Source organism: Sciurus carolinensis, chromosome 4 (assembly GCF_902686445.1).
Source record: "Sciurus carolinensis chromosome 4, mSciCar1.2, whole genome shotgun sequence".
In the NCBI taxonomy this organism is placed as follows: Eukaryota; Metazoa; Chordata; class Mammalia; order Rodentia; family Sciuridae; genus Sciurus; species Sciurus carolinensis.
In genome coordinates this window covers 43,278,443-43,291,530 of record NC_062216.1, presented here as the reverse complement: position 1 = coordinate 43,291,530, position 13,088 = coordinate 43,278,443, and the positions used below count along the sequence as shown (strand labels likewise).

General features: G+C 31.0%; 1 protein-coding gene across 1 annotated transcript in view; it reads left to right on the top strand.

Moving 5' to 3' along the window:
* Positions 1-10,617, top strand: part of Micu3 (mitochondrial calcium uptake family member 3) — a 107,994-nt gene extending 97,377 nt beyond the window's left edge. The window contains 4 exon segments of the mRNA XM_047549164.1: positions 2,068-2,176; positions 4,416-4,573; positions 6,219-6,287; positions 7,871-10,617. Of these exon segments, the coding sequence (XP_047405120.1) occupies positions 2,068-2,176; positions 4,416-4,573; positions 6,219-6,287 (336 nt within the window). The 3' untranslated portion in view covers positions 7,871-10,617.
* The last annotated feature ends 2,471 nt before the right edge of the window (positions 10,618-13,088 follow it).

Genomic DNA, 13,088 nt, shown 5'->3' with positions numbered 1-13,088 from the left:
CTTTAAGCTCCCTGTTTTCATTCAGGGCAGTGTCTCTCCAGTTTTTTGAACCATTTCCAGGTGTTCAGGAGCCAGTTCTCCTCCCTAGTGTTCTTCAGCCCCTGCACAGCAGAGGAACCTGGGGCTCCTAAGGAAGAGAGTGAAGCCTAGGGCCAAATGGCCAATATGGCAGACTCAGGAGAAACAGCAGTTTTTAAGTCTTTATCATTGTTTTATTTTTGTTAGCTTGTAAACCACTTCTTTTCATCTTACCTCTAATAGTTCATATATACATTCTATTCAGGGGATAGTGGTAGGATGGCATAAATAGGCCACATCTCTTCTCTCTGCCTCTCATCCAAGCTATGTGTCTCTCACTGCTGTTAAAGATGATTTTTTTCAAATTATCTCCTTAAAAATAAATGCCCCACTTTTTATTTTATAGTTTCATATTTTCAAACACAAAGTGCTTAATCTATACAAGAGAATTATTGTGTGGTTTTAAATTTGATCTGTATTTCCAAACTGTGAGAATCATATTTTGAAAAATCTAAAGATTCAGATGTTAAAAATTGTAGCCTGTCATTCTTTGACTTGTTTCTTAAATTCATTCTCCTCAGTGATATTTTTAACTTAGGAGACTGAGAAGAATCACAAGTTCAAGGCCAACCTCAGCAGTTCAGCTAGGCCTTAAGCAACTTAGTGAGACCCTGTCTCAAAATAAAAAAGGCCAGGGGTGCAGCTCAATGGTAAAGTCCCCCTGGGTTCAATCCCTAGTACCCCCGCCCCCACAAAAAAGTATTGATATTTTCATTACCCTTTTGCTTAAAAATATCCCATCTTTCTGGTTTTTTTACTTGTAATTTGTCATCTGGAGACAGAGACTGTTGCTGTGGTGGCTGGTTGCATTGTAAACTAGGACAGAACCAAAGCAGTGATCATTTTCCCTGGCAGCAAGTTCTCCTCATCAAGATGTTTCCCTCTGGTGCAGTCTTCCTAACTGATTCTAACTGCCCTCTCTAGAAGACATGGTAGGTGGGATCAGGTCACAAAGTAGGATCCAGTATTGGAGTGACCATAAATGAATGCAAGAAAAAGACAAAAGTATGAAAACATAATGAGGATTTTCATGTTGCAAATAAAAGAGGGGTTATAATTGAAGTGGGAATAATGTATAAATACCAAAAATTGGGTATTTTGGTAATAAATCATTAATTAGTAGTTAGCTACTACATTTAAATAGACTCCTGGTTCTTTCTCTAGCTTTCCAGCACTGTCTCTTTGGTATCCCTTTATCTTTTATCCCCATATTAAAATCAGAATTTGTTAAGCCTAAGCTTTTGCCTCTGCTTTTTTCTCATTTGTATTAATTTTGTTGAGAACACATTAACTAAAATTCAGCTCCTGTCCAAATTTGTACACTCTGAGATACCTTGTACTTATTTCTAATAACCTTTCTATTTATTTGCTGTAATATCAGTGGTAGCAATTGTACTACATTCCGGAAGAAGCCCCTCTTATCACTAGTCTTTTACACAGTCCTACCCTGAGGCCTGTGTTGGGCCTGCCAACACAGTCATTGACTTCCTCCTGCTGTCCTGGTAGCGTTATCATGACAGGAACAAGTTCAAATAGACTACTGTTGATGCTTGGTCAGCATTTTGGTTTTGCATAATCATTCTAAAGACATTAATGATTGAATGCTGAATCATATTTAAGGGAGTGCATATGCAAAGGAAATTGTCCTTTATGTTTCTTAATTACCATATTTTCAGGGTTAAAAAATTGAGCCTTAAAAATAAAAACTTTTTAATTCATTTTTTATTGTAGCATTGTTTAGAGCTTTGTGCTCGTATGACAGTGTTTAAAAACATATTGTAATGGTAACAACACTACCCAGTGCAAATAAGTCTGAATGAATCTTAAATTCCATTTGGAAAAAAAAGTTCTAACGTGCTCTGGAAATGTTTACTTCCAAGATATACTGCAGATTACTACAGATAAATTTGTTTACTTATATTAAGTGTAGATAGTTATTTTAATAAATTTGACACTGCTAATTGCATTTACATCTATTTTTCAAAATAGGGCATCACATTTGATGAATTCAGATCATTTTTCCAGTTTCTGAACAACTTAGAAGACTTTGCAATAGCCCTTAATATGTATAACTTTGCAAGTCGCTCTATAGGACAAGGTAAGTAATTACCCTTTAAACATCTAAAGCAAAAAATAATCCTAAATTGTTCCTAGAGTCTTTGGCAATAAGTCAACTAGATATATGGTGTCACCCATCATTTCATTGCCTGAAAGTCTGATTTATACTTTCAGTGAAAAGTAGCTATGACACTTAAAAGAAAATGAAGCAAGTTTAGGGTAAATGAACTAAATTTTTTATTGAATTTCTTTTTGTCCTCAATTTCATATTATGGGAAAACAATGTTTCTAAAAATATTCAAAGAAGAAGAAGCCTTGTGACCACTTGATAACATTGAAGGACATGTGTCTATCTATAGAAGAACCAGCTGGCCATGTTCCAGACATTCTTACAGAATGGTATTTATTTTACTGATTTAATACCTGCTGACTCAAATACCAGAAATTTATCAGCAGAGCCACCTCTTAACCATGAATTTACATTAACTAACTTTTTGCTTCATTTACACAGAAATACAACTAAAGTAGAATTCAGAATGCTGTAGTCCTCAGGACCAGTTCACTTGTTCCAACACTGTTGTTTGGCTAAGAAGCCAATTTCTTTTACTAGAATTCTGTGACAACGATCATCACCTTCCCTCCCCTCAAAGACATGTCTGTCCTTTTTATAAAGTTTTTGCCATAGGAGAACTTTCTGTTTATATCTTTTAAGAGGATTTTACTGGGGTTGTAGTTCAGTGATAGAGTGCGTGCCTAGCAAGTGTGAAACCAACCATGGGTTTGATTCTCAGCACTGCATATAAATAAACATAAAATAAAGGTCCATCAACAACTAAAAAAAAAAATTTTTAAAGATGATTTTACTGTAATGTCTGCCATAATCTGTGTTAATTCACAAGTTTATTAAATCTCAGAGGGCAGTCTTGGGTTTTTTTACTGCTCAAGTCCAGGGAGAAGCCAAACTGAACTTCTTAAGTGATGATGATAATCATCTCTCCCAAAAACATAGAGGGGTTTAGGGTATGGATCGGTAAAGACTTGGTTTTGACCCCAGCATCAAACAAAACCAGCATCCATAGATCCATTATAAGGCCTCATTCATTTATTCATTGACTAAGAGAAACCTGAGAAAATTGTATTTCGACCTTTTTCTAGTCTACAACATTCAAAGAAATTGATATGTTTGTGATGTTCACATCATCTCAGCCTAATTTAGTGTTTTTTAAAACCAAAACTTTGGGAAGCCATGCTTTCAAAGATCAGCCTTTACTACCATGATCTTTTTATATAAATCATTATTGGTTTACTTGCTTCAGAGTAGAAAGTTGCTCTTTTTATTACTAAGGAAATGGGAAAAAATTGTATTGCTTTTGTAAGAGCTAGGAACATATCTGTTTCTTTCTTACCTTTTGCTACTAGTAGCATCTTAATTTGGGAGTTTACTTCTTAAAAGAACTGTTGTATGAGCCACCTGTGTGGCATTCCTGCCACTAGCTACTTGCTTTCTGATGTTTCCTAGACAACTCAAAGAAGAATCTTTCTAAAACCCCAATTAACCTTTCTATGATACAACAGTTATAAAAAAAACTCTTCAGTTTCCAAATCTCCTGTTGGAGAATGTACAGGTTCTTCACCTTACAATCTGTGCAGAGTTGCTTCAGATGCTTCATGTTCCCTGTGCTTGCCCAAACCAGACTGTTCATTATTTTCTGAATATGTTTTATGCTTCTCCCATCTGCACCCGTGCCTTTTTTCATTCACATCATCTCATCTGCCATTCTCTATCCCTAAAAACTGAAATCCACCCTTGAGGGCTGAGTTCAAATATAAAATCATAGCCTTCCCAAATCACTGCTCTTCTCTTCCCCTCCCTACTCCACACTGTAGACAGAAGTACTCACTCATTTCAAATTCTCATTGCACTTTGTTGGTACTTTTTGTGTGACCCTATGTAATGGTTATTTGGGAAGTGTCTCATTGCCTATCTGAACTCTCTTCTCAGAACTTAAAAGGATCTGTCACTGATACTTATTAAACATACATTAATTATGAATACATTATTAACCTAAAATACAACTGCTTCTTGCTCTTTTCAGTAAAACCATAAAATATCTTCTTGTTTCCTAAAAGACAACATGGTTAATGAAAAGTCCCATGTTATGCAAGACCATGACCTATGTTTTAAAAACAACTTCTTTTACAACCTTTCCAGTAATTAACACATACAAAAAATAATGTTAATGGTCTATTCTTTTTCATTTTTTGTGACACTTTTCTAGATGAATTTAAACGTGCTGTCTACGTAGCTACTGGACTCAAACTTTCACCACATTTAGTGAATACCGTCTTCAAGATTTTTGATGTTGACAAAGATGATCAATTAAGTTATAAAGAATTTATTGGGATTATGAAAGACAGACTTCATAGAGGATTCCGGGTAAACCTACAGATTTCAAGCCTATTGATATTCTTTTTAAAATCCAAGGGAAAAAAATAATAAGTTCAGGAACAATTTACATATTTAACAATTTAAGCATGAAATGCTTTCTTTGCAAAGAAGAATCACAGGCCTTCTATACTTATGCAAAAACAATTTTAGCTCATAAAAGTTGATTCTTTTTCAGTAATTGTCTAATAATTTATTTTTATATGCAGTTAGTTTAATGTCTTTATTTGGGATGAAGTATTGCCAAAATTTTTTGAAAAATTGTACATTGACTTTTTAGACTTGTTATTATTAATATACAAGTATACCTCCACTTCTCCTTTTATATGAGAAACAGTTCCTCTAGGTATCTTAAGGCTTTTAAGTCACTACATATTAATTTCTGTTTATATGAAAATAAATTTAAAATGATTTTTATCTGTTCAATTATTTTTTCATACTTACATACTAAAAAGTAATTGCTAGTCAGTGATTGTTTTTCTAAGAACCATGCTTTAAAATGTGAAATATAGCATGACCCAATAAATGTATATACATCCAACATATTTATGGATGTACCACAAATGGAAAACAAAAATTTTTTTCTATTAAAATTAACAACTAATATATTCAGTCTTATATCTTTAGCAAGGATATCCCTAAGTGTTATACATTTTAAATAGAAACAATCAAGATTCATTGTAGAGAAACAATCAAGATTCATTTTAGATTATGTTTTATTTTGTCTTAGATTATGTAATGAATGACCTTAAAACTCAGCTGTCTTGGTAAACATGCTGTGTACTTAACTGCCACCTAGTGGTTAGTTTTTAATATTTCAGTTTATGCCACAAATACTGTAAAGACATACGTTGAAAATCTCTAATTTTCCTGCAAAAAAGTTAGGCAGAAAACCCACATTAAATATAAACTATGTTATAAATCTTTGACACTATTTCTTAGGTGTTATTTTTTAATTTTTGTGTATATATTATATTCCTGTGATTATCTTTGCATTTTATTTGTATTTGCTCAATTTTTTTTAGTTTTTTTTTAATTTAATTTAATTTTATTTTGATTTTGATTCATTGTACACAAATGGAGTACAACTATCGTTTCTCTGGTTGTACATGAAGTAGAATCATACCATTTATGTATTCATACATGTACATAAGGTAATGATGTTTATCTCATTCTATTATCTTTCCTTCCACCACTCCCTCCCCACCCCTCATTTAATTTATTTTTAATTGACCAATACTAAATGTATATATTTATGGGGGTACAATGTGATGTTTAATATGAATACATTGTGGATAATTATATTAAGTTAATACATCTTTCACCTCACATATTTACTGTTTTGTAGTGAGAACAGTTTTAAATGTATTTTTCAGCAATTTTGAAATATACAATACATAATTATTAATAGTGGTCACCTTTCTGTGCAATTTATCTTAAAAACTCATTCTTCCTAAGTGGAACTTTGTACCCTTTGGGCAACTTCTTTTCATATCTTCCAGCCTTATCAGCACCTGCTAACCACCATTCTACTGTACTTATATAAGTTTAACATTTTTAGATTCCACATATAAATTAAATTAGGCTGAATTTTTCTTTATGAACATTTGAACACTTTTGATTCTCTCTTCCACAGGGCTATAAAACAGTCCAGAAGTATCCCACTTTCAAATCCTGCCTAAAAAAAGAACTTCATAGCAGATAAGTATGTTAACTCTTTTATCTAAATTTGTTCAATAACAACAAAGGAAGAATTATTACTTTATTGTTATAACATTTAAAAGATAGCTGATAAAGGGCCAAAGGATATAAGCATATATAAGACCCTAGTTTAGATCCCCAGCACCAAAAAAAAAATATGTATAGCTGAGAGAAATACAATTATAATGTATATTTAGGCCATTAGAGTGTTTTAAAATTCTTAGGTTAAACTTATAGTTTTGTACCTGAGCAGATTCAACATAATGAATGTAAATCGTATGTTTGTAATCTAGGATTATTAGCATCTAAGGAGTATTTATTACTATTTTTTGAGATCATGATTCTGAACTTCTGCTACAACTTAGTAGATAATTCTTTTAGAATTACTTAAGGTGTCTGGTGCTACTCAGAGTTCTTCCACATGTAGTATCATTTAATTCTTTCAAATAGATACCTCATTTAATACCAGAGAAAAACAAGAGTTCACATGTAACTTGTCCAGGATAACTTGCTAGTAAGTGACAAACTAGAATTTGAGTTTCAGGTCTTTCTGGCTGTCCAAACTGTCTTATTTATTCTTTATACTATCACCATGGATTGTAATAATTGAGTAAGATTCAAAATGCCTGTTCCATTTGTAATGACCCAAAGAAGTATCTCACACTTGTTGCTAATCTCCAAAACAAAGGGTTTATCTTTCCTTTTTTCTTTAAGTCAACTGTAGCTATACAATTTGTGAGTTCTGATTAATTAGATTTCCACAATGGAAATTTGTTTTTATAAATTAATGTAAGTATATTCACATGCTTATTGCTTGCTGTTTTCTTCAGGCTTGAAACATTTATATATGTCTGCAGCAGTTGTTTCCTAAAGTGGTTCCTGAGTACATCACTGCATATTTTTCTAAAAAAATTTTTTTTAAAGTTGCATAGTCAAGGTTTATGATAAAAATGGTTAAATAGGTTACTTCCCCATAGAATTTATTAGATTTTAATATGTTGCTATTCATTTTGTCTTTTAAAGGAAACTGCAGTTATCAACATTTTGCAAAGTAGCTTTGAGACCTAGTGTTTTTGGAATCCACTTTGGGAAATACTGGTCTAAAATGTTTAGAGGCAAGTATTTACTTGTCTTAGGTGGTAACTGTTGTGATCCAGCTACTCAAAGAAGTAAGGTTTTCCTAATCTCTATTTTAAGGAACTTTATACTACCTTTGAGAACTTAAACAATACATTTATTTTAAAAAGTAGGACCATCCACTTAGACATCCATAATAGATAATATTCCTAACCAGTTTGTAATAGTATCACACTGACACTACTGATTCTACATATTACTGCATAAAACCATAGCTAGAAATTGCTTTCTTTTTCTAGACCTAAGACTGAGGATTAGATAAGTTTCTAATGAAACACTGAACTTCAAAATTAAAACTTTTTGATTAAGTCTGCTTACTATTTTATGTGGAATGTTTTTGTGTGCCTTACTGTTTCATATTATTTTCATAAGAATTTTTATTAATGCCATCACCTCGCAGTCATATCCTAAATAAATATTGCTTTTGTATTATTGTGTTTTTTTAAGTAGATATTCCTAAAGCAAATATTAATGGATTACTATCTATATGACAAATGCAAGAAGCAAAATTTCTGAGAGTGGAAACAAGTCTGAAATCAGAACACGAAGAAAAGGAATGGTGAAATGCTATGGAATTAATATATTTTTTTTGAACTGAATTCTTAAACATAAAACAGATGAAATGCATCTTCCTACAAATGTTATATATAATCAAGTTGACCTTTTGCCTTGATTTACTGAACTCTGCACTTTTTCATTCCCTTCAGAAGTATATGTATACTTCAACTGATGATATAATAATGTATTTAAAATATTTTTATTTATTTGTTAGAAATTTTCCTCATATCAAAATAATTTATGACTCATAGAATGTAGATCACCTAAAAATGGACAGCATATTTTCTTTGATTTTGGACTGTGAATTTATTTTCAGAAAAGGAGTATTGCTTCAGATTTATGTTAGGGCCCTTAGAATTGTTTTTAAATCCTTTTTATTTATCAGGTTTTTAATTATATTGAAGTGATTTTGGAAAACAAGTAGAAATTAAGCTGACAAATAATATGGTTTACATTGTACTTTTAATTTTAAAAGTACTTACGTAACATATATTATTTGACTTGTTTAAAGTTTTTGTTGTTCACTTACCAAAGCCAACAGAATGTCTGATATTCTTTTATGTATACAGTAAAGAAATTTTAACTGTAGTTTTTTCTCAAAAAAAAATAAATAAAGGCCATATATTGACGGTTAGAAGCAGGTACAGTTGTAATAGCAGTCACTGTCATTATTGTTTAAAACTTGATGCTGATTCTGATTGCAGGTGGTATATATATTAAAAAAACTAGTAAAATAATATCTTACAGCTCTGTAATTTATTGCATATTCTTAGTTATGTCTAGCATTAAAACGAGTATTATATAAAGCTAACAAATTAGAAGACTGATGTATATTTAAATAGAAGCTAATATTGTTTCTTGTGAAAGGACCACATACAAAAGTGATGCCAGTAATACTCTATAATTCATTATTTCAAAATAATATCTTAAAAGAGAAAATAAAAACTTTGTACTGAAAAAAATCACAAGATTAGGTTTTAACATGGAGAAATAATTTGATAGTACTAAATAGAAATCTTTAATTAAAAACATTTAGTTTATACAAGGATACTATACAAAAATAGTACAATGAATTTAAACTAATTTATTTATATATTGCATGTGGAAGATATGTTCATTTATCTTCCTAAGACATATTTAATATGTTACATACACTCCAACTGTTATCCTACTTTTACATATGAAAATAGAAAACACTGACTTTTTTATGTTATTAAATGTGAAATTGATCTGCATTAGCTTATTTATAAAAGTAATGTTATTTCCAAGAAAGTATTACTTTTAGCATTGATTTTGTGTTTGTTAGACTTTTTACTTTATCTGATATTATTTATTATAGCAATATAGAAAAAAACCGATACATAATTTTAAGAATCCCATATGATATAATAATTACATCTGCTTTCAAGGTTATCTACTGTACGTTCCACTGAGTATTCATAGTATTATCTGTTATCTAAAATAATGGAAAAATACAATTTAATCTTCGGCTCTAAGTTATATTATCTTGCGTACATGGGAAATATTATAAAATAAAATTAGCCCATTTAATATCGTTTATTAGCTTTCATTCTCCCAATGACAACACTGTACTACATACACAGTCATGCCAGAGTGAGTGGATGAATATCTGCTTACAAGACTGCAACAAAGTATTAAAATGGGAATAAATAAAACATCCTAATCAATTTAAGTGGAAAGAGAATAGTAAATTACAGAAATTCACTTGAACTTCATTATCTGTAATATAGGAGGCAAAAATATCTCACTGGATTTTTGTTTACACCAATTTAAATATTTTTAAATGCTTTGAAAATGATATACTAAATACTTGTATGCTGTTATTTTCAGTATTTCCTTCTATAAACTATTCTTTGCAAAGATTAAGCTATACATAAAATTTTACTATGAATACTTTTTACAGAAAATTTACGTGACAAATGATTTAATGTACTTCTCAGAATCATTTCATAATAAGGAATTCATTAACTTCAATTCCAATTAATTGTCCTTATTATAAATTACAATGGAAAAGCAACCTGTCTTACATTCTTGTGTTATCTTAAAATAAATATACCTGCCCTTGAATCACGAAACATTGTAGTTTGCTTTTATGTATATCTGTGGTCTAATGTTTTTCTGAAAATTTCACCTCCAAACTTTGGAAATCTTTGTGGGTTACCAAACCTACCAAACCAACATTGATCTTATACCTTCCTCTACAGTAATACATGCATGAAAAATTGATCTCATTAACACCATAGTAGGAATGTAAATCACAGACCCATTAAGCCTCACAAATTATATCAAAATAATTTCTATATTATAGAGTTATGGTTATTAGTACCAGAAGTCATTTCAGAAAGTTTACATATTACCTAATAGCATATTAGTTTTGCTTCACAGAACTAATTATTTAAGTGGCTTAAAATAATTTAACCAAAATTACAGAAGCCCATTTTACTAATGTTGGTATTCTGTAGGCATCTTACTAAGATAACACCTGGAAATTTACCATTTTTCAAAATCCATTAGTTCTTATATATTTCTTGTAGCCATAGAGTAAGTTAACACTTTTTAAAAACATAGTATTTTATTCTCAAATTATGTTAAAAAAGTATCGTATAATATTCAGCAAATACAATAAAAATTCTAAATAAAAAAGGATTGTGTTGATTTTCTTTTAATTTATAGCATTTTTACTTTATTAGTAGCTCATGAAATAATAGTTTATACTGCAATGTTGCATGTTAAATTCTATGAAATATTGTATTCTCTTTATATCACAATCAATATTTTTGGCATATGATTTAAAAATAAAAATACATCTATAATTGTGATATGTGCATATGACTATACAATGCTCAGAGAAAGTAAAAACATTATAAAATTTTCTGGGGAGGATAAATTTTATCCAACTTTTTGAAAGAAGAGAGGGACAAGTGCTAATGAAAAATAGAATAATAAAAAATAAGAGAATGGAGACAGGATCTGAATAAGGATAGATTTCTTAAATTGGAATGGAGTAGACAGTTTTTGGAAAAATAAATTTAAATAAATGCAAGTTAAAATGACAATATGTACTTTAACTTTCCAAATGCAATGATAGTTTTGTAACATATAGTGAGTATGTGGGACCGGTCAGTCCTCTCAAACATTGCTAGTGAAGCTGTAAGTTTGGGAGCAATATCTTTGGAGACAATATGGAAATATCTCAAAATTTTGACCTAGAATTTTACTTCTGAGACTATAATATCCCAATATGTACATTTATGAATTTGTATGCCAACAAGTATGTGTAGTCAATGAAATCATATGTAACTACAAAAAAAGTAGGAGTTTCTTTTATGGCATTGATAATGACATGATCTACAGGATATTTTTATGGGAGCACAGTCCATATCCTCTGCTACCATTCGTGTCCAAAACATACTTTCACTGGATAAAATAATACTTTAATTGTATTCAAGTTATATGTGTATGTTTTACAAGTCAAAGAGTTTTAAAGTCTTTTTCTCAAAATTCCTTTTTCCAATCTATCCTCATCCCTGCTCCTCAGAAGTAATGACATTGATATCTTTTAGCAGCAGTGTCTATGGGTATCTACTTTTATGTTTTAAGATAATATACTTATGCTAACATCTTTATTTATCTAATTCTTAGATTACTGTTGACTTCGTACAGTATAAGAATTGGCCCTCTGATGCCAGACCCTGTCTCTAAGATATACAGATTCATGTTTCCCATCCTTTCAGCATAGAGAATAATTTTAGTTAAATCAGTTACTAGTTTTAACAATTATTATATTTCCTACCTTATACATCTTACTATCCCTAGGATTAATAATGTTCTCATTTTTAGTTTGCTTAATTTTATATACCTTCCATTTACCTATCATTAATTTATTCTGGACTTAACTCCAGAACTACATACATACTGTTAATACATGTGAACATTTTAGAATTTCCAGTTAGAGCTCTCCATCTCACGCTCCCATCTTGAATGGTTGTTCCCATTCTACATGGGAGAGGCTTGTTACAGACCTGTCATTTCAGGACCTCCCTCTCTGTCTGCCAGGTCCACATTGCATAAATAAATTTTTTAGTTGTGTGCCTTGAAAATGGCTTTTTTTCTCCCCTCATTTTTGGGTAACTGTCCAGAATAGAAATCAAAAATAGAACAACTTTTCCCTCAGAATTTTGGAAGCATTGCACCATTATCTTCCAGCTTTCCTGATGGTATTCTCGATAAATCAGATGTCATTCTGATTCCACACCTGTTTTTCTCACTTGAGCAGTTAGTAGAATCTTATTTTTGTCCCCACTGTACTAGAATTTCAATTCGATAGAAGTCTTTTATTCAATGTCTGTTCTGGGCCCTCAATAGTTCTTTTAATATAAAAACTCATGGCATCCAATTCAGAAAAAAAATTACCATTATTATTTATTTGAGAACCTCCTCTCCTTTTGTTTTTGTTTTGTTTGTTTTGTTTTTCTGCCTAGTTTTTCTAGAATTTCCATTCAGATTTCTTTTGGTGGAGAGTGCTGGGGACTGAATCAAGGGGTGATTTACCACTGAGCTTCATCCCCAAACCTTTTTATTTTTTGAGACAAGGTCTCACAGAATTATTCAGAGCCTCATTACGTTGCTAAGACTGGCCTCAAACTTGTGATCCTCCTGCCTCAGCCTCCCAAGTCACTGAGATTACAGGCATGCATCACCATGCCCAACTATTATTCAGATATTGAACCTCCTCTACTTTATCTGTAATTTTTTCTTTTCTTCCCTACTGTTCATCTCTTAGTCTTTTTATTATACCATTTCAAGGTGTTCTTACTTGTCTTTCAAACATTCTATTTAGTTTTTTGTTCATCTTTAAAATTTTTTTTCTGAATTTTTCTTGCTTTCATCTATATTTCTTTCATGTATTTCAACATCTTTTTTTTTCTCTGATTCTTTAGTTTCAGTTACTTTGGAGTTTTCTTCTCCCTTTATTGCCTCATTCCCCTTTTGTTTGTGTTTTAGGTCTCTTGCTGGAGGCTTTTCTCAAATAATTGGTAATCCTTTACTACATGTTCCTGTTTTAAAACACATTGGAATCTGTGTGCAA